Genomic DNA, 20,073 nt, shown 5'->3' with positions numbered 1-20,073 from the left:
GATGTTGTTGAGACACAAAAGGCTTTAGGGACAGTCCAAGTCCTTGAGACTATACATTGCTAGAAGAGACAGCAGGCCAGGACTGTGCTTTGCACCTACCTCTACAGCAATGGGAAAGTCAGAGAAAGAAGAAATAATGGTAAAGGAGACTAGGAAGGCATGACCTACAGAACAGGAGAAAATCCAAGAAAATGTGTAGCTCTAGAATCCAAAGTTTGTCTTCAATAAGTTCAAAGGAAAGAGCTTAAGAGAAAAAAGAAGGGAAGAAATGGTCTGTTGTTTTGAGCGAACCAAGGACACGGTATGGATGAGCATGGGCAGATAGATATTGTATTTGATAAAACCATTTATTTACCTTACTATATGTAATAGGCCTCACTTTCTGTCATTAAGCAAAGCAAAAAAAAAAAAAAGAGGAAATAAAAGTGGAGTAAACAGGACTTTACAAATGCCAAGTCACCTCGGTCTCACTGTCTTTACTGCCTAACTCCTGTCATCATCCTATGAAATGTAGATTAATAACCCAGGCAGAGGCACACTTCAGGACAAAGGCCATGATATAGTGCTGCTGTGAATCCTTCTTTGAATCCGTCTATAGCCTCTTGCTTCCTAAAAATGGCTAGGTGTGAAGAGAACTGTGCTATCTGATCTCCTCTATGTGGTCTGTGTTTGGTTTCCTTGGTCAGCTCTGAGTATTTCTGTGATCTCTGTAGGTTTCCCATTGGACTACTGCTATTTTCTTCTTGAGAATGGACTACTCGGACCCAGGTCCTGTGTGCTGAACATGATTCAACAGCTGTTAGAAGGCACTGTAGGTGCCAAGCCCATGCTGGTAGAAGGACAGCTACTTAAAAAGTGATTCAGGGCAACTCATAGTCACCAAAAGTATCAGTTAAAAGCAGCAAGAACTGGATTTAAGAGAGTTGAGGAAAAAAGGAGCTTCATGCCTTTTCAGTGATGGGACATGCTGAAGGACAGGTAAAGCCGTAAACCATGTGACAAAATATAGATTAACAGAAATGGGTTAATTTAAGTTGTAGCAGTTGTTAGGAATAAGCCTGAGCTATCAGTCAGACATTGGTAATATAAGCCTCAGTGTATTTATTTGGAAGCTGCTGGTTGAACAGAAATCCTACAAATGATGTTTCAATGTGGGACTGGAATTTCCACATAAGACCTGACAAAGCTTAAAAAAGGATTCTAAACACACACACACACACACACACACACACACACACACACACACACACAAAAAGAATCAAACTCAGCTTCTTGGTAACTGCTTTTTCTTGAGTAGGCTGTTTGCTAGTGGCAATCAGAGGCACAGCTCCTTTAAGAGACTGCGTCCTGACTCAGTGCTAGGTGGTTCTTTAAAGAGGTTTTGCTATCAAACACTTAAATGGGATTTATAAGCAGCAGGTGGAATACTACTCAGTGGCAGCACAGACCCAAAAGCTCCCCAGAATTGGGGCAGTAAATGTGGCTCTTGTGCTGGTACCTCTGCCATGAAGCTAGGCTGTCAGGGAACCAAGCGTGGTAGAGTCAGCCGCCAAAGCAGAGACACCACTTAACATTTTAAAGGCTCACGTGGTCAGAAAAAATATTACAGATCCTCAATAAAGAGAGATTCAGATGAAAAAAAAGAAAGAAAAACTCTAAACAGACTATAGAGTGTTTAAAAATATACATAAACTTGGGATAAAGAGTAGATACAGACAATCATATGAAAATGTTTAAAAATAATAAAGTTCTTTTTTTTTTTTTTTGATTTTTCGAGACAAGGTTTCTATGTGGTTTTGGAGCCTGTCCTGGAACTAGCTCTTGTAGACCAGGCTGGTCTCGAACTCACAGAGATCCGCCTGCCTCTGCTCCAAAGTTCTTTAAAAAGGAATAAAGTCGGGCTGGAGAGATGGATCAGTGGTTAAGATCCTGCTCTTCCAAAGGTCCTGAGTTCAATTCCCAGCAACCACATGGTGGCTCACAACCATCTGTAATGAGATCTGGTGCCCTCTTCTGGCCTGCAGGCATACACACAGACAGAACATTGTATACTGAATGAATGAATGAAATCATAAAGATGGGAAATACATAGAGTTTGGATTCTGTATATCACTGTGTTGTCACTGAATTTTCTGAATGCTAACAAATGAATGATAACTGTTAAAACACACTGGATTATGAAAAGTGCTAGATTAAATCAACCTATATTTAAAAAATGTTTTGACTTCAAAATGAAAGTCAAAAGATAGGCTGCTTTGGAAGAAAGATTATGCTTTTATTTCCACAGGAAAGGAGAAGCTGTGGATTCATTCTGGGTTAAAGAAAATCAGGTCTGATTATGGAAGACTCCCTGAAATCTTGGGTACAGACAATTAAGAAACAAAAAACCTACAAGAACTACAAGACACATAACACATATTTTACCTGCTCAAACATAAAACAAAAAAATCCTCTTTAACTGACTTTTGCACACCACATACGTTTTATGTATTTTAAGAACAAGGGGACCAAGCACCAATGAAAATGTATGAGCCAGGTGATCCAGCATCTGGAAATGCCTCTGTTGCAGTGTTCTTGGAGTTATGCATCCATATAAGCTTGAAGGCTTCTGCCTGAGATGGTACAGCCTCACAAACTATTCTAGCCAAGACTTAACCATTATTCTGAATTTTCTCAGGAATCTGCTAAGATGCCAGTGCCCCCAAATAAGAGAAAGTAGCCTAGAAAATGATACCCACATTCCCAAAAGATGTGTTATAGATGCTTATTATGTAAGGGAGGTTGGTTACAAGTTGTTATTGGTAATGATCAGGAAAAAAGTTAAACAAGGGAAGTTAGGTTCTAGGATCTTTTTCTCAAATGAAAAGGGGGATATAGAAATGATAGGATAAAAGGGTAGACTACTGAATCTACTTTAATCCAAAAAAGAACTATTAATTATTTTTTCAATTTTTTTTATTGATATTTATTGAGCTCTACATTTCTCTTTGCTCCCCTCCCCTCTTGAACCCTCCCTCAAGGTCCCCATGCTCCCAATTTACTCAGGAGATCTTGTTTTATTCTACTTTCTACTTCCCATGTAGATTAGATCTATGTAAGTCTCTCTTAGTGTCCTCATTGTTGTCTAAGTTCTCTAGGATTGTGGTTTGTAGGCTGGCTTTCTTTGCTTTATGTTTAAAAACCACCTATGAGTGAGCACATATGATAATTATCTTTCTGTGTCTGGGTTATCTCACTCAAAATAATGTTTTCTAGCTCCATCCATTTTCCCACAAAATTCAAGCTGTCATTTTTTTCTGCTGTGTAGTAGTATTCCATTGTGTAAATGTACCACATTTAGAACTATTAATCTTAAATATTATATAATGGTTAGGATTTTGGCTTATTAATACAAATTTAAAGTTAATTGTGTTATACTATATGTACATTTCTACTCTTGTTTAAGGTATTGTGTTTATGCAGCTCATTTAAAAATATAATAATTAAGAAATACGGATTACTAGTCATCTATAATAGTCAAAATTATAGTCACGTTAGATATGTTTTCAAGGTTACACACAGATATATTTAGATAGATGGTCTTCAAACACTTCAAAGAATTACTGAATACAGCATTTAATATGTTTAATAATCGAAGACTTTTTATGACAGTGAGATATGCCTGCTTCTCGAAGCACCAATCTACTTCAGAGAAGATGATGGGCATCAAAGAAACTCTGTATGCAGTTTGTTTCCTTTATGGGTAAAGAAACTAACCTTGCCTCAATTGCTGACAGTTACTGTTCAAACTGGCCCAGCAAGATGCAAGATATGAAATTTGCAAAGATAAAGAAGGACATGTCGGGTGTTGATGGTACACACCTTTAATCCCAACACTCAGAAGGCAGAGGCAGGTGGATCCCTGTGAGTTCTAGCCCAGCCTGATCTACAGAGTGAGCTCCAGGACAGGCTACAAAGCTACACAAAGAAGCCCATCTCAAAAAACCAAGGAAAGACAGTTCTTCAAAATTCCCTGCTTTACAGGAAAGACTGTGAGCTATGCTAGGCCAATAGGCCAGAGCTGGATGCCCTGATGTAGCAGAGGAACTTTGGGTGACTGTCTAGGCAGCCTGATGTCCCTTATCATTAGGTAACATTTCATCCTTCTGGTGTCTTTGATGGAGTTAAAGACTAAATAGTTAAACTTACAGTTTTCCTTAGTAATGATAGACAGCAAATTAAGTATAAAACTTAAGATGCAACAAAATAAGATAGATAATATTTTCTCTAATTTTGATAAATAAAAATAGACTGGATATTGTAACTGTAATTCTTAGTTGATAACTGCTTTTGTTGTATATAATCTTACTGTGTTAAAGCTAAAACCTTCCTTCTTAACTAGACAAAAGGGGGAAAATGGTGTGGAATAATCCTTTTGTACACTGTGAAGATTTGTCACTGTGATTGGTTTAATGAAGAAACTGACTAGCTAGTAACTGAACAGGCTAAAGTTAGGAGGGAAGAGTCAAACTGAGAATGATGGGAAGAAGGGGAGAGTCAGAGGAGTTGCCAGGAGACACAGAGGGAGCAAGATATGTTGGAGAACAGGTAAAGCAACGAGCCATGTGGCAATACATAGATTAATAGAAATGGGTTAATTTATGTTGTAAGAGCTAGTTAGTAATAAGCTATCAATCAAGCATTTAAAATTAAAAGTAAGCCTTTCTTGTGGTTGAGAAGAAGCTGCCCGGATGGGAAAACTCTGTCTAGAGGGAGATCCTCTGTTCACTATTTTCAAACACTTAGCTAATTTACCTTGTGCCTTACAACTTTATGACAATGACATGCTAACCTTCGACTAGCACCTTTTGTCCTTACTTTCCCTGGGAACCTAGACTCACAGAGAGGAGCCACTTACTTTCTGAGTCCACCAGAAGGCACAAGATTATTTTTAAGGTGGCAGGATGTAAGCAGAGCTTTAGACAGCACTTGGTAAGGGTGAATTTTATATTCCCTTTTGAATAGATCATGAGGGAATTAGAAGTGAGACAATATTTTTCTGAATGTTTTTGTGAGGTTGTTTTGAATAAGTTTAATTTTTTGGTTGCTTAAAGAGAGAGAGAAAGAAAGACAGACAGACAGACAAAGTTTCATTTTGTTATGTAAATAGGCTGCCTTGATCTCACAGTCCTCCTGCCCTGTTTCCTAAGTGCTAGGATGTCAGGTGTGTGCCTCCACACCTCTTCCACCAGTGAGTTAACATTGAAGGCTGCCCTTTCTAATGTGTGGGCCTCACCCTGAAGACTTCCACAAAGAAGTGAGAACTGAGAATATTTACTGTCTTTTGGCCTTAGAATAACTAGCCTTTACTTTCTCCACTGTAGACCGGCTGGCTTCAAACTCACAGAGACCTGCCTGCCTCCAAAGTGCTGGGAATTAAAGGAGTGTGCCACCATTGCCCGGGTCTAAGATAGATTCATTTTTAAAAACAAAATGATGGCTGGAAATGTAGCTCAGGAATATAGCATTTCCCTAACATGTCCAAGTCACTAGATCCAAACTCTGACAGTACAGAAAGGAAAAAAGGGGGTGTGGCAGACGACAAGGAAGGAGTTCACCAATTCTGTGGTGTGTGCCAGGTGAGAAACAAGTCTGAAAATCTACTCATCAGCAGCTGTAAAAGGAAAAGGCAGACCATCTGATTTGGTAACAGAAATTCATGAGTCTCATTTCCTATCACCTCAGACAGGCAGAGCCATGTCTAAGCTTAGGTCTTCTACCCAATTAAGACCCAGGCTTCCTTTTGCTGTATTTTATCCTCAAAAGGTGGAGTTAAGACAATGAAAATATATACAGAAATAGGTTTTTTGAAATGGAAAAAGGAAAATAGATAAATGTATAATAAAGTGATGGAACACAGTACAAGAATAGAGCTATGTGAAAATTCTGGGTGCTTGTGAGAAAACTCTAAGAAAATAAGACAAGTTTTATAACTTTCATTTCTTCAAATCACTTGGTACCTCTATGGAAAAACATGTTTTTGTCACATGTGGCTTATCCTCGGGACTGAACACCTTATTTGTGTGATTCTGCTTAACCTTCAGAATATAAATTGTTTGATGCTCTGAATAAAATGGGCCTCTGCATGAAACTTGAGTCTGCATCATTTTAAGACCAGCTCTCCCAGGTTTATACTGCCAACTAGAACTGTAAACAATGTATCCTGTAATCCAACTTAAGAACACAGGAAAGGCATCAGAAGCAGAACACCCAACTACATGATGGAACAAGAAAGAAGCATTCCCTTATATCTGGGTAAGGGATATTTAAAAGGGCAGTTATGGAGGCTCTATGAAAAAAAGGCATCTTGCTGGGCGATGGTGGCGCATGCCTTTAATCCCAGCACTCGGGAGGCAGAGGCAGGCGGATCTCTGTGAGTTCAAGACCAGCCTGGTCTACAGAGCTAGTTCCAGGACAGGCTCCAAAGCCACAGAGAAACCCTGTCTCGAAAAACCAAAAAAAAAAAAAAAAAAAAAAAAAAAAAAGCATCTCTCAAGTTTCTATACTAAGGACACAAGGATAGTACAATAGTCAATTTCCTGTAGTGTTGTCATGACATTATCACAGCCATCTCTGTGCATCTATCAACACTGGTTTTAAAAGTTTCCTCACAGGTCAATGGTGGCAAATATTTTTAATCCAAGCACTTAAGAGGTAGAGGCAGGCGGATCTCTGTGAGTTCGAGGCCAGCCTGGTATACAAAGTAAGTGCTAGGACAGCTTACGCAGTGAAATTCTGCCTTGAAAAACCAAAAAAAAAAAAAAAAAAAAAAAAAAAAAAAAAAAAAAAAAAAAAAAAAAAAAAAACCAGAAAGAAAGAAAAAGTTTCTTCAAGAAGTATATACTGAAATTCTGAAACATAATTTAAAAATCATCAATCTAGAAAGAAAAGGAGAAGTATGAGGGACACTGGTGAAGTTATGGAGATATTGGCTAGGAGATATGTAAAATAAAGAGTGCTTTGGAAAACTGGTAGATAAAAAGTTAAACATAATTACTATATGAGGAAGTTCCACATATTATTGTTCATAGCAGCATTTAATAACCAAACAGTAGAAACAACCTAGATGTTCAGTAAGTAGAAAATAGATAAATGAATGGGACCTGGAGGGATGGCTCACTGGCTAATAACCCTTGCTACTTTCCCAGAGGATCCAACTTCAATTTCCAGCTCCCACAAGGCAGCTCACAACTGTCTGTAATTCCAGTTCTAAGGGATTCAACATCTTCTTTTGACCTCCTTAGACACCAGTAAAGTACATGATGCACATATATACATGCGGGCAAAACACTCATACACATAAATTATTTTAAAAAAGGATAATTAAAAGGCGGCTCATCTAGGCAAAGGAATATATATTATAAGGCAACAAAGAGGAAGAAGCAGGCATACTGTATGATTCCATTTATATGAAATAGTTCCCTCAACAGGGAAACTGAGAGGCACCCAAGAGGCAGAAAGGGAACAAGTGGCTGCCAGAGGCTAGGGAGGGATGTGTAGTGTGAACTATAACTGCTGATGGGTACCAAGTTTTTTAAGAGAACAAAGAGTTTTAAAACTGACTGTGGTAAGTTGTTGCGCAATTTTGTAAACACTAGCCTTATATACTTTAAACAATCAAAAAATCAGTCTTGATTTCTGATAGTCAAAAGGACTTACTGGGCTCAGGTACACGCCTTGATGTACATCTCCAAACTGACCTTCTCCAATACAGCGTCCAAGTTCTATTCTTTCTCTCTGAATCTCATAATCCCTGGCTGAAAAACACGACCCACACATATATAAACAGGCACAGAATTCCAAATGTTGGTATAGCATGATACATTTGTCTAATTAACATTCATGAATACATTTTCATTTGCAGAATATCAACATAAAAATGTTTGAAAGAGTGGAACTCTCTTAAACATTATCTTAAAGACTATTAGCAATCAATCAGTTATGGCATTAGCAGAACTACCAAACAATGAGTTTGGCTGAATGTAGTTTTTTTTTAAGTCCATAATGTGCTTAGGAATCTGATTTATTTGGTATCATATAACTTTCTAAATAATGGCTCTAAATACTTAATTATATGCTTAATTAATAATCACTACTGGTTTAGATATTAATATATGAAGACTATAAAAATTATTTAAAGCAATTATTTTTTAAATAACTGAAATTTGTAAGTATGGAAGCAACATTAAACTGTTAGGAGTAAACTATATTTTAAAAGTTTAAGAGTTTTCCACTTCATTATAATCCTATCTCTAGATTATTTATGGAGCTAAAAGAGTTTAAAGAGGCAGTTTCTAGAAATTAATTTCAAAATTAGATGACTTTGACTTGAATATACCAGCACAAATGTTTGAGAGTATGTATTCTCAAATGATGAGTTACAGTGAGTTATTTAGCAGACTGCTGAGGCACATGGAAATAAAATATCTGCTAGGAACACAGAAAAACCAAACTCAGGTAGATTAGCAATTCAGTCTTGGGTCACTTCAAGCATGAGAATCACCCCATGTCACCCTACATGTGTTCCAATTGTGGCATGAGCCACACAACAGATAAGAGTTAACAGATTCCTGTGTCAGACAACTAAATCCAAAAGATCGCACAAGTTTTAGACAGCTGTTTTCCTTCCTCTTTAAAATCAATTTAGCTAATAATTCCATCGATTTAACAGTATGAGTAAACCAATGACAAGTTTGAAAACATATTAACTAAAACTGAAACACTGTATCACTCCATGGTGGCAATTGCAAGCAAATGCAGTTATGTCAAAGGATCCTGTTACCTTCATCTATTCCATAGCTTTCTGTATTGCAATTAGGAGAGGAAAAAAAAAAGTGGAAGACCTTGCTTAGAAATTGCTAGTAGCAATTAGGTTAACAACAACAAACTTGGAGAATACATTTCAATAGCATTTACTTAATTATTTTAAGCACAGATGAATAAAAAAGGAACGAAACACATATAACAACTAAACATCTTCGCATTAACTCAAAGACATTTAAATAGGTATTTCATAATTCTGGATAAAAGATATTTGCATTTCCTAGTCTATTATAAGTAACAAAAAACAAATGTGGATTCTCTGAAATGACTAAAGGCTAGTCAAAATAGCAAACCCAAGTTGAACTGATTTTCCAAGTTGCTACTGGCAACCCAAACCTATGTATTCATCTCAGTTCCTGTACAGATGTTAAAGGGACTCTTGAAAGACAGGTGGACATGCACAGAGAAGTACAAGCCTCAGAGGCCTGTCTGTTTTCTCTTTGTTTTGGTAATGTCTCCCTAATGCATACAGAAAATCCACAGAAGAACACTTTAAAAATATTCAACAAGAAAAGTACAGAATTTCAAAAAAAAGCAGGTTTTTTTTAATACATAAAATCAGGTAATTTGGACTCCAAGTTAATTTTTTTTTTTTTTTTTTTTTGGTTTTTCGAGACAGGGTTTCTCTGTGGTTTTGGAGCCTGTCCTGGAACTAGCTCTTGTAGACCAAGCTGGTCTCGAACTCACAGAGATCCGCCTGCCTCTGCCTCCCGAGTGCTGGGATTAAAGGCGTGCGCCACCACCGCCCGGCCTCCAAGTTAATTTTTAAGGCCTAGATGTGGCCTTTAATTAACTAATTGATTGATTTTTATACCAAAGTGAAAATTTAAGGACTTATCTAATTCAAGATATGAGGACAACAGACTCCCAAGCAGGGTCTGGGGCATGTAGATTTTCTTCTACCAATAAGGTGCATAGCCACTGGGAAAAAAGAGTATGCTGGCTTTTCCAAGCTGGAATAGGCCATAAAGGGTTCTGTGTTGTGCTGTCCAGTTTTGTGCAAGCTCCTTCCAGTGTGCTGCTTAGATGGAAGGCTAGTCTCCACTAGTGAATGGCAATGAGGATAATTCAAGGAGAAAAGCAAGCCACACAATGTATGCGAATACACTTTTGAACTTAAAGTAACACCACTCAGTCTGAGCATATGCACATCTGAACTCAAAATAATACTCATTTTCTATAGATGCAAAATAATCAGTGAAGGCTACATTATCATAGAACCAAAAAAATGAGGTCATGAAAATTCTACAATTAATTAAAAGAAATTATTTCTGGCAACTGCTTTTCAGGCTTCTGACTTTAAGGGAGGTATACAGACTTCTATCCAAAAGCTGAAAGAACATTTCTGTTAGGTGCTCAGATGACAGATGTGCTCTTCTAAAGCTTTTGTGAGAAGCAGCCTACTCACTTGAGGGCATGGTGTATGTGTCTTCCTCATCGATAATCTCAGCGTAGTCATCTGTCTCTGGAAGAAAACAGACAGGTTAGGCGAACTCAAATGCTTGACCACTTGGCCTTTAACATAATTTCAAGCAGCAGGATTCTGTGTCCCAAACCCACACTGTGCAAATGTCTCCTCAGAAAACTAGAATTTAGATTTTGCTCACATGTAATTATGGAAAAAAAGGGTCAATGTGGCCCAATGTCATCACATACATTTGTTTATATCATCAAACAAACTTTTTTATCAGAAGGCAAATAGGCTAACAGTCCTTGTGAAGACCAGGAATATGTGAATTAAGCACTACAAAATTCAAAGGAGATGTCTATTTAACCTAGAGCTCTCCCTCAACTGCACCAAATGTACATATGTACCACACTGTGGCCTGATGTGAATTCACAAGTGAGACAGGTGTCTTCAAAGTCCACTTTGCCCCATTTATCCTGCAAGGTCAACGGTCAGTTTCTTCTCAGAGAACATACAGTGACTCAATTACTGAGGAGACTATACTGGGCTGATTTATTGCATTTATTCTATCTAGGTTAAAGAAACTACATTCCAGCAATTTATCTTTTGGTGCCTTTTTACCCAGGCAAAAGATCTGATAAAAAGAATAAGAATAAACAAACAGCATATTAAACTGAGTTATGTTTGAGATAAGGTGATTTTAAGCTCAGGCTTACACTAATTCCTTTGGGTAAATGCAGCAACTTAACCTACCATGACCATACTGGTAAAGTTAAAAAGAACACTCATGTAGAGAAAATTGCCAGTGCTGAGCAACACCAGTGCTGTGAAGGCAGCTAAATAGACCTGCCAAGCTGCTGACAAGGCTCTCCCAGTGCTGGCTTGACACCTGCACTGAACCTAAGAGCTCCAAGTGCACCACTCTCATGCACCGAGGTCAAAAGCACACCAGTCAAGGGAATGCCAGAAAGCACATTCTTTCCAGTGGTGAGGATGTTAGCCATTGCATGCACTACAGCAAACAAGATAATCACAGCCATCAAACCTCTAAAGCAGTGGTTTTCAACCTGTGGGTCACCACCTCCACAGGGGTCATATTTCAGGTATTTATATTACAAGTCATAACTGTAACAAAATTAGTTATGAAGTAGCAATGAAATAATTTTATGGTTGAGGGGTCACCACAGCATGAGGAACTGTATCAAAGGATTGCAGTATTAGGAAGGTTGAGAACCACTGCTCTAAAGGGAAGAATGCAGTTTTGAATGTGTAGTCAGTATTAAAAGGGATTAAAAGTTAAAATTAAAAGAAAAAAAGTCTGGCTAGGAATTAAAAAAAAAACACTATCAACAAATCCCCTCTCCTAAGTCCTAGATGGCAGATGGAAGTACTATTTTCACTTGTTTATAAGCAGTGTATATATAAACTTAAAAGCAAATTTTTTGTTTTGTTTTCCGAGACAGGGTTTCTCTATGTAGCCCTGGCTGACCTGGAACTCACTTTGTAGACCAGGCTGGCCTCAAACTCATGTAGATCTACCTGCCTCTGCTGGGAGTAAAGGTGTGTGCCACCACACCCAGTTTTTTTTAAAAAACCAAAAAAACAACAAAAAAAAAACCTTTCTTTTTTCTTTTTTGCTTTTTTCAGACAGGGTTTCTCTGTATAGCCTTGGCTGTCTTGGAACTCGCTCTGTAGATCAGGTTGGCCTCGAGTTTATAACAATCCACTTGCCTCTGCTTCCCGAGGACTGGGATTAAAGACATGAGCCACTACCGCTCAGCTTAATTTAATTTTTGAAACTGTTATGTATATGGATATTTTGCCTGCATGTATGTCTGTGTACAATATACATATCTGGTGCTCACAGAGGCCAGAAAAGGGCATCAGATTCTGGAACTGTAGTTACAAACGGTTGTGAGCCACCATGTAAGTGCTGGGAATTGAAGCTGTCCTCTGGAAGAGCAAGCAGTCAGTGTTTACAGTTCCTAATACAAAGTTTTGTTTTGTTTTGTTTTTTTTGATTTTTCGAGACAGGGTTTCTCCGTAGCTTTTGGTTCCTGTCCTGGAACTAGCTCTTGTAGACCAGGCTGGCCTCGAACTCACAGAGATCCGCCTGCCTCGGCCTCCCGAGTGCTGGGATTAAAGGCGTGCGCCACCACCGCCCGGCCTAATACAAAGTTTTAATGAATCTGAAGTCACCTTCTACCTTCTCCTCTTGTCTCCTTTACTGAGTTCTCAGAGATTTGCCCCTGTAGGCCTTCCACTTTGCATTTGTGTAAGATAGTCTATAAAAGAGGGTGGAGAGAGCTGTTCATGCATCTCTAATAACCATGGTGGAAAGGATTCTACTGCAATAGCTGAGACTATAGAAATAACACCCTACTCAGATGGGTCTCTGTCAATTTTTTTTCTCAAAATATAGCAGACTTAATCACCACAGTACCCTATAAACTGAATGCACCAAGGTCCCTGCAGCACAACTTCTCAGGTAGCAGAAGATCACAGCACGCTCATTCCAAAGTCAATCCTCTCAGGTAACTGGAGTCTACTGTTTGAATGAAAGATGTCACCAACAGCAACGACCTCACCTGAGCATTACTATGTCCTAAAGCTCACATAGGCTCACAGTCAGTTTTGGTTTCTGCTATCATCCCTTGCTTCAAAATTTTCCTCAAATTAATTAATCCTATTCCTGTTTTTAATTCCCTAATGTCATCCTTTAACTACCTCCTTAGTTGGCTTCCTCAATACTTATCTGCCCGCCTATCTAGAGCAGGGCCTTACTATACATATTCTCCTCGGTGCCTCAGCATCTAGCACAGTGCCTGGCACAAAGCAGGTGCTCAGGAGCTATGTGCTAAGCAATAAGGATGACTGCATGGTGGCAACACAGTGAGACAGTACACACTCAGGACCTGAGAAACTTATTCAGGGAAGCACAGACAGCATGCAGCAGAGCATTCTGTATCTATCAGTTTACCTGCCTATGCCACAGCCATGCCTTCATGTGTTCAAGACAGCAGCATGCACCTATGGGGTTATGATGAAAGGAGGAGACGATGGTAACAGGCATTGAGAAAAAGGCAGGCACTTCTGATGCTATTGTTCACGAGGGCTATCTAAGGACCTGAAGGTAAAGAGTTCTTGTCTGCAGAACCTTTCAGTCAGTCCTCATTCAACTCAAGTGCTTCCAAGACAAGCTCATAAAACCCCCTGGAGATACTAACCTTGAAACAATTCAGAAGGCAAGAAATGGAAATGGCTTTTAAAAAGCAGGCTAGTATCAATATGGATTTGGGAAAATAACATTGCCTACATTTCAGTTAAACAACAAAACCACAAGAGCCTGTATATGCCTGGTGTAGTGGCTCACTTGGAAGATAAAGGCAGTAGGATCATTCAAGAGTTTGAGTGAGACCTCATCTTAAAACCATCAAAACAGAAAGGATTTGTGTATTTCCTAAAATGTTATTTGAGTTCTACACAAAATCTGAGAACTTTTTTTTTTTTTTTTTTTTGGTTTTTTTCGAGACAGGGTTTCTCTGTGGCTTTTTGGAGCCTGTCCTGGAACTAGCTCTGTAGACCAGGCTGGTCTCGAACTCACAGAGATCTGCCTGCCTCTGCCTCCAGAGTGCTGGGATTAAAGGCGTTCGCCACCATCGCCCGGCAAAATCTGAGGACTTATGAGAGTTGTGTATTGCTTTATGGATTGATTCATACAGAGAATACTGTGGAAGAAGTAGAAACCAGGTAAAGTCTGTATCTTTAGGGAGTGTGGGACAGTGTAACTGGTAATGCAGGTGATTTACATGTTCAAGATCCCTGGGCAGCTGTGGAGGCCAGCCAGAAAGTGCCCCTCAAAAACGGCATTACAGGAAAAACAGAGTAAAGACAAAAAAAAAAAAAAAAGATTTGGAGATCTGAGCACCAAAATAAGAAAAGAAAAGGAGGAAAAAAGGAAGCTGGATCCATATTTTCCATGTAAGTTGATTGGGAAAGGCTGACAAATGTTGAATGCTATGAGCTCTCATCAGATCCTTGTTCTCACACACAAACTCAGGAGGTGGGTGGGTCTCAACATGGCTTTGTGACACAAAGCTTTGGCTCTAAGATGCTGACCTTTTAAAGGGTTTGGAATCAGGTATGGTGGCACACACCTCTAACTCCAGAATTTGGGAAGAAGAGGCAGGTGGATCCTCTGAGAATTCAAGGCCAACTTGGTCTACAAAGTGAGTTTGAAGACAGCCAGAGCTGCATAAAAGAGACCTTATTTCAAAAACACAAAAACAACAAAAAAGTATTTGGACTTATACTTGTGAGATCAGACAATCCTGTGCTTTAAGGCTATTAAAATACATATTTTGGGGCAAAATTTCACTCCAGGGACACTCAAGTTCATCAGACCTATAAACTGGTAGACAATTTGGGATCATCAGCCTGTAAGTTCAAGGTTCAAAAGTCAGGTATATATACTTGTCATCTCAGCTGTGCATGAGGCTGAGGTGGGATGATAATTTGAATCCAGAAGTTCAAGGCCAACATGAGCAATACAGCAAGACTCAAATAAATAAATAAAAAGAAGGCTGGGGATGTAGCTCAGTTGGTATACCAAGCATACATAAGGCCCCAAGTTTAGTCCCCATCACCATGTGAAACTGGGCAGGGTGGCACACATGTGTAACTTCAGCATTTAGAAGATGAAGACATAAGGATTAGATGTTCAATGCTAATGTTATCCGTGGTTACAGAGCAAGTTGGACACCAGCATGGGCTGGACAAGAACCTATCTCAAAAATAAGATAAAATAAGATAAATCTGAAAAATAAATAAAAATAAGTATTATAAAAACAGGAACTTCTAAATTTGGGAATATTATTATAATTTGTATGTTTCAGTGTCACAATATGAATAAGAAGATCATAGTTCAGAAAATGAGAGACAAGTTCTCATGTGACAGCCCAGTAAAAGGAGACAAAGCCACTACTGAAACTGACAATATTCACCAGTGGCATCATAGGCTCATACCCCGGCACACACACCCCTGGAGCTGCATGACTGGGCTTGCCTGGTGTTTACAAGGGATGCAGTGGTGCAGCATGAATACTGTCCTTGGGTCTAGAGAACTAAATTCTGATTCCTGGTGAGTAGCAGGACGTACAGCTCTGGTCTTATCTCTTTCTAATCCCCAGCAGGAATGTCTGCTGTAGCAGGCAGGTACCCAAAACTTCAAGAACTGTTCTCTTGACTGGCTTTCCTGATGCCCCTGGGCCTTGGGAGGTGGCTTGTACATGTGTGTATGTGCCTGTGTGTATCTACGCTGAGCCATTAATCCTACGTACTAAACAGGCTGGCTCAATTAGGTAATTTGGGAAGACTAATCAACCTTAGGGTCTTATCCTGCCAAGTTAACAGACGTGTCATAAACTCTGAAGAAACCATATAACAGTACAAAGCGGTCTTTTTATAAAAGCCACAACAAGGCCATTTTATTCAAAATCTTAACCAACTACATGACTACACTAAGAATTGGAATACTTTGTCTGTAAGAAGCCAAGGAAGAAGAAATGTTTTAGTACTGTACTTCTGTGGTAAGAAGTACAGCTTTTTTGTTTGTTTGTTTGTTTTTTGCTGTTCAAATCATACCTTGGGCAGACAGGTACCACACCAAAAAATAGGAGAGGCTGTGTTCTATAAGAACTTTAATTACGGACACTCTAGTTTGAGTTTCATAAAATTCTGATGCTGTAGGTGCTAGTTCTCTTTTGAAAAATTTCCCTCAATGATTAAAAGCATAAAAACATTGTTACCTCAAGTGGCAGTTCTAGAACCGGTGGGCCTTAGTGTTTTATAGACCCCAGCCAAGACTACAACTCGGCTACTCCCCGCAAGATGGGGCATTGCCTTGCTCTGGCTAACACAGTACCATGAAATTGAAGTGTGATGAAAGCTTATGTAAATGCTTGCAATGTACCCATCTGTGGTAATCACTGCTTGTCTATAGTCATCTGCATCTGTGCCTAGCAGTAATCGTCCCAATGACTACAGGGGCCTTTTCTCCTGGGGAGGCAGAGAAAGCAGAATAGAAAAGTCGAAAAAGCTTAGCTTAGAGCCCAAGGCCCACCTCTAGTCTCTTTCTGCTGGACAATGTCTCCATCTGTGAATTATGTGGGTTGACAAGGTACAGGAGGGATGGCAGGTGGTCTAGAACCACAAGAAACACTCAGAGCAACAGGAGCTGATACCTGACTATCACAGAGTACCCCAGAAGTGAAGTTCCACAATATCTTCAAATTCCACAAGGAACACAACCTTTCCTAGAATTATGTTAATTACAAACTGCAGAATCTTCAGAATGTTTGCTCACTCTCTGTAGGTTTGCATCTCCATCTCTAAACACATAGGAGTAAAAATTTCCACTGAAGGTATTCTGTCACTCAACCAAAACGAAAAGTACAAATTTCCCTCAATTTTAGTTTATGTAACTAAATTTTCTGGAATGAATATACCTCATTTTGTGCAGAAACAACACAAAGCAAATGAGAACTCGGACACTAAATGTAATTTTAAAATATCATCAAATGTGGAAAAACAGCAATCATTACTATTGCTAGTACTTTCCTAATTATCTCTTTTGAACAACTGTTAAAGATCACTGGCTTTCCTTTTTAATACCTCACTCATAAATTAAGTTATTATACATGCACCACATGATTATCTCACAGCAGTTAACACGAATGTGAAAATAAATATTACCGTCCCCACTAATTTCATCTGCAGATCCTGGTGGCATGCAAAGAAAGAGAAGTAGGGAAGAGAGGGTAGGAGAGACAGGAAGGTAGGAGAGAAGAGAAGGAAACACACTATTAAAATGACAAGTAAATCAAAGCTTAAGAAAATAACAAAATCACCCCAAGGTTCATTCACAAGATAACAAAAATTGTACTAGTGTGTTTACTGGAGCTGAAGACCATTAAGCCAAATTTTAAGCTGCCAACATATTGTACACAGTTACACAGGAGAATAGCAAAGCTTAATTACTTTCTACCATATTAGGCAAAAGTAATTTGATTGCCTTTCATTATTAAATGTGAAATAGGCTTCTACTTTCCTTAAGGACCATTTGTATCTTTTAGATACAAGTGACATGAAACTCATTATTACCATGTAAGTAAAAGGGCCACCAGGAGGTAAGGTAGTGGATTTAAGTTTCCAAGATAGATGCAGGCCATGCCCACACTACTATGAAGGGCAAGTGTAGTTCTCAAGGATCTGATGACAATTCAGCCTCCCATTTGAATTCATAGAAAACTACTAATTTTTCAGACATTTTGAAAAACATATTATTTTAATAATTACAACAACAAAATCACTGCTTTACTAGAAACCCTCCAAATGGCACAGGCAGTGCCTCATCTATGCTGCATTGCTGAACATCGGCCTCCCAGAGCACAGAATGCAGACACCCAGGGCTCATATAGAACATGTCCCACATGCTATATTAGGGAATTCACAAGGCCAGAAACAGGTCTTGACAAACCCTGTAGGAAACCAAGACAAGAGAAAAGCCACCAGGAAGCTACTTCTTGCCCTGTCATGCATTTAAATAAAAGCCAGCAAAGGGGCAATAAAAGGTCATCTTGTTAAGAAAGTGGCCCAAATTGTGTGAATTATGGGACATAAAACCTGTCCCCCAAGTTATCACTTCTGGACAGTGAACAGCACATACACAGATATTCAGTATGGCTATGAAGTGCTTGGGACAATCTAAAAGCATCTAGCTAAAGTTAGTGTTGTGCAGTGCCTTGGTTGACAGGAAAGCCTGTGCAGTGTAGTGCAGTACCGGTTGGAGGAGGTTCAAGGGAACAGAAGACCAAAGGGAGAAAGCGCCTAGCTTTCTTAACTTTATGTTGGCAGTGATTGACTCCTTTACAAAGAGGCAAGAGAAGAAAGAGAAAAACAGAAACAAATTATTTCAATACAAAAAACAACCAGTTAATTTTAAAGCTATATCTACAAGAACAAATACAAAATTAAATTGCTTTTATTAGACCATTGGCATACCTTACTTCTTACTATCATTGATTTGTAGATTAAAAAAATTATTTGTTTTTACTAAAGATTAACACTAGATAGATGCAGAAAGAACAAATGAGGAACAGCTAGGAGCTCTTCCAGGCTAGTCAAGTAACAAAATAACATAGGTAAAACAAAGTAAAAGGGGGGGGGGGGAACAGTAACAAAAAAAACAAAGACTAATAATTTAAGGGTAAAGAACAAGCTGTATGTTTGTTAATGTTTAACATCTATCCATAGCAAAAGAAATCTTAGAAAACTGTAACAGCTTTATGAGCAGTTACAGTCAGTACTCATGATCTGGAGTATTTTAACATAAACAGGTAATGAGGATAATCAACTACAGAAGCTGCAAAGCTGCTGCCATATATCTGCTCGTTTACCCATCCAAGTGCTCAAAACTTAATGGAGGGACTCACCCTCTATATAAAACAGTGAAGACACAGAGTAGCTACAATATAGCAACAGCAGTAGAGCATACATATCAGAATGGAGCCTTTAAGACAGTGTACAGAGGCACAGGGTGCCATTAGTAACGGTCTTGATTTGAAGTGTGGGACCATGGAGAATGAAGGTTAAAAACAGTTTGGTCATCAACTGAAATGTACTAGCTAGCAGTAATTTTCAAGTGTCATGATTTGATTACAGCGACAGTTACCAACTAATTCATCTTAGTACTTGGTATGAAAAGCCATTCTCAGTTTCTGGACTTCCTACATGATGGCTCTGGTTAGACAACAAAATGCTCCATTTGATGCTGGATGGTTTATGGACTGAGGCGGGACAGGGGAGGGTCAGAATTGAAGAGTTTTGCAGGATATTACTGCAATGAAATAGTATGGACTGTAGGCGACACATTTGTCAGTATTAACATCCTGGTTTTAAGAATTATTTTCTGACTACAAAAGATGATGTCTGAAGCCAGATATGGTGGTGCATGTTTACAATCCCACAGCTTTGGAGGTGGAGGCACTGGAGGCAGAAGGATCAGGACTATATAGGATCCTATATCAAAAAGCAAAACAAAAATAAAAAAAATACAAACAAAGCTACCATGAAATAAACTAAATTTGAATAAATAATACCTACGTTTTCAACTCACAATTCTTAGAACCATTCTCTAAGAATATATGATAAAAAATAAAAACCTAGCTGGGCGATGGTGGCGCACACCTTTAATCCCAGCATTCGGGAGGCAGAGGCAGGAGGATCTCTGTGAGTTCGAGGCCAGCCTGGTCTAGAAAAGCTAGTTCCAGGACAGGGAACCAAAAGCTACGGAAAAACCCTGTCTCGAAAATCCAAAAAAAACCCCACCCACTGAGACAGTGCGGCTGATCTATTGGGAGCTCACCAAGGCCAGCTGGACTGTGACTCTAAAAGCATGGGATAAAACCGGACTCTCTGAACATGGCGAACAATGAGGGCTGATGAGAAGCCAAGGACAATGGCACGGGGTTTTGATCCTACTTCATGTTCTGGCTTTGTGGGAGCCTAGCTAGTTTGGATGTTCACCTTTCTAGACATGGACGGAGGGGGAAGGACCTTGGACTTTCCACAGGGCAGGGAACCCTGACTGCTCTTCAGACTGGAGAGGGAGGGAGAGAGGAGTGGGGGAGGGGGAGAAGAGCGGGAGGAGGGGGAGGGAAATGGGAGGCTGGGAGGAGGCGGAAACTTTTTTTTTTCTCAATAAAAAATTAAAAAAATAAAAAAAAAAGATAAAAATAAAATAA

At 39.1% G+C, this 20,073-nt stretch overlaps 1 protein-coding gene across 10 annotated transcripts in view; it reads right to left on the bottom strand.

Moving 5' to 3' along the window:
• The window catches only part of Ptk2 (protein tyrosine kinase 2), a 220,945-nt gene that overhangs the window by 65,187 nt on the left and 135,685 nt on the right, over window positions 1-20,073 (bottom strand). For 4 of the 10 annotated variants that reach the window (XM_041672227.1, XM_041672218.1, XM_041672219.1 and 1 more), the window contains 5 exons: window positions 18,111-18,194; window positions 17,024-17,050; window positions 10,271-10,327; window positions 8,822-8,842; window positions 7,699-7,796 (listed from right to left, as the gene is read on the bottom strand). In XM_041672227.1, the coding sequence (XP_041528161.1) occupies window positions 7,699-7,796; window positions 8,822-8,842; window positions 10,271-10,327; window positions 17,024-17,050; window positions 18,111-18,194 (287 nt within the window). The remainder of the gene's footprint in view (window positions 1-7,698; window positions 7,797-8,821; window positions 8,843-10,270; window positions 10,328-17,023; window positions 17,051-18,110; window positions 18,195-20,073) is intronic. The other 6 variants (XM_041672220.1, XM_041672221.1, XM_041672224.1 and 3 more) reach the window with 4 other exon arrangements.

This window comes from Microtus oregoni, unplaced genomic scaffold (assembly GCF_018167655.1).
Source record: "Microtus oregoni isolate MIOR12 unplaced genomic scaffold, Mior012 000022F_ref0000154, whole genome shotgun sequence".
In the NCBI taxonomy this organism is placed as follows: Eukaryota; Metazoa; Chordata; class Mammalia; order Rodentia; family Cricetidae; genus Microtus; species Microtus oregoni.
The sequence above is the reverse complement of the archived record's forward strand: the minus strand, read 5'-3'. Positions and strand labels throughout refer to the sequence as shown.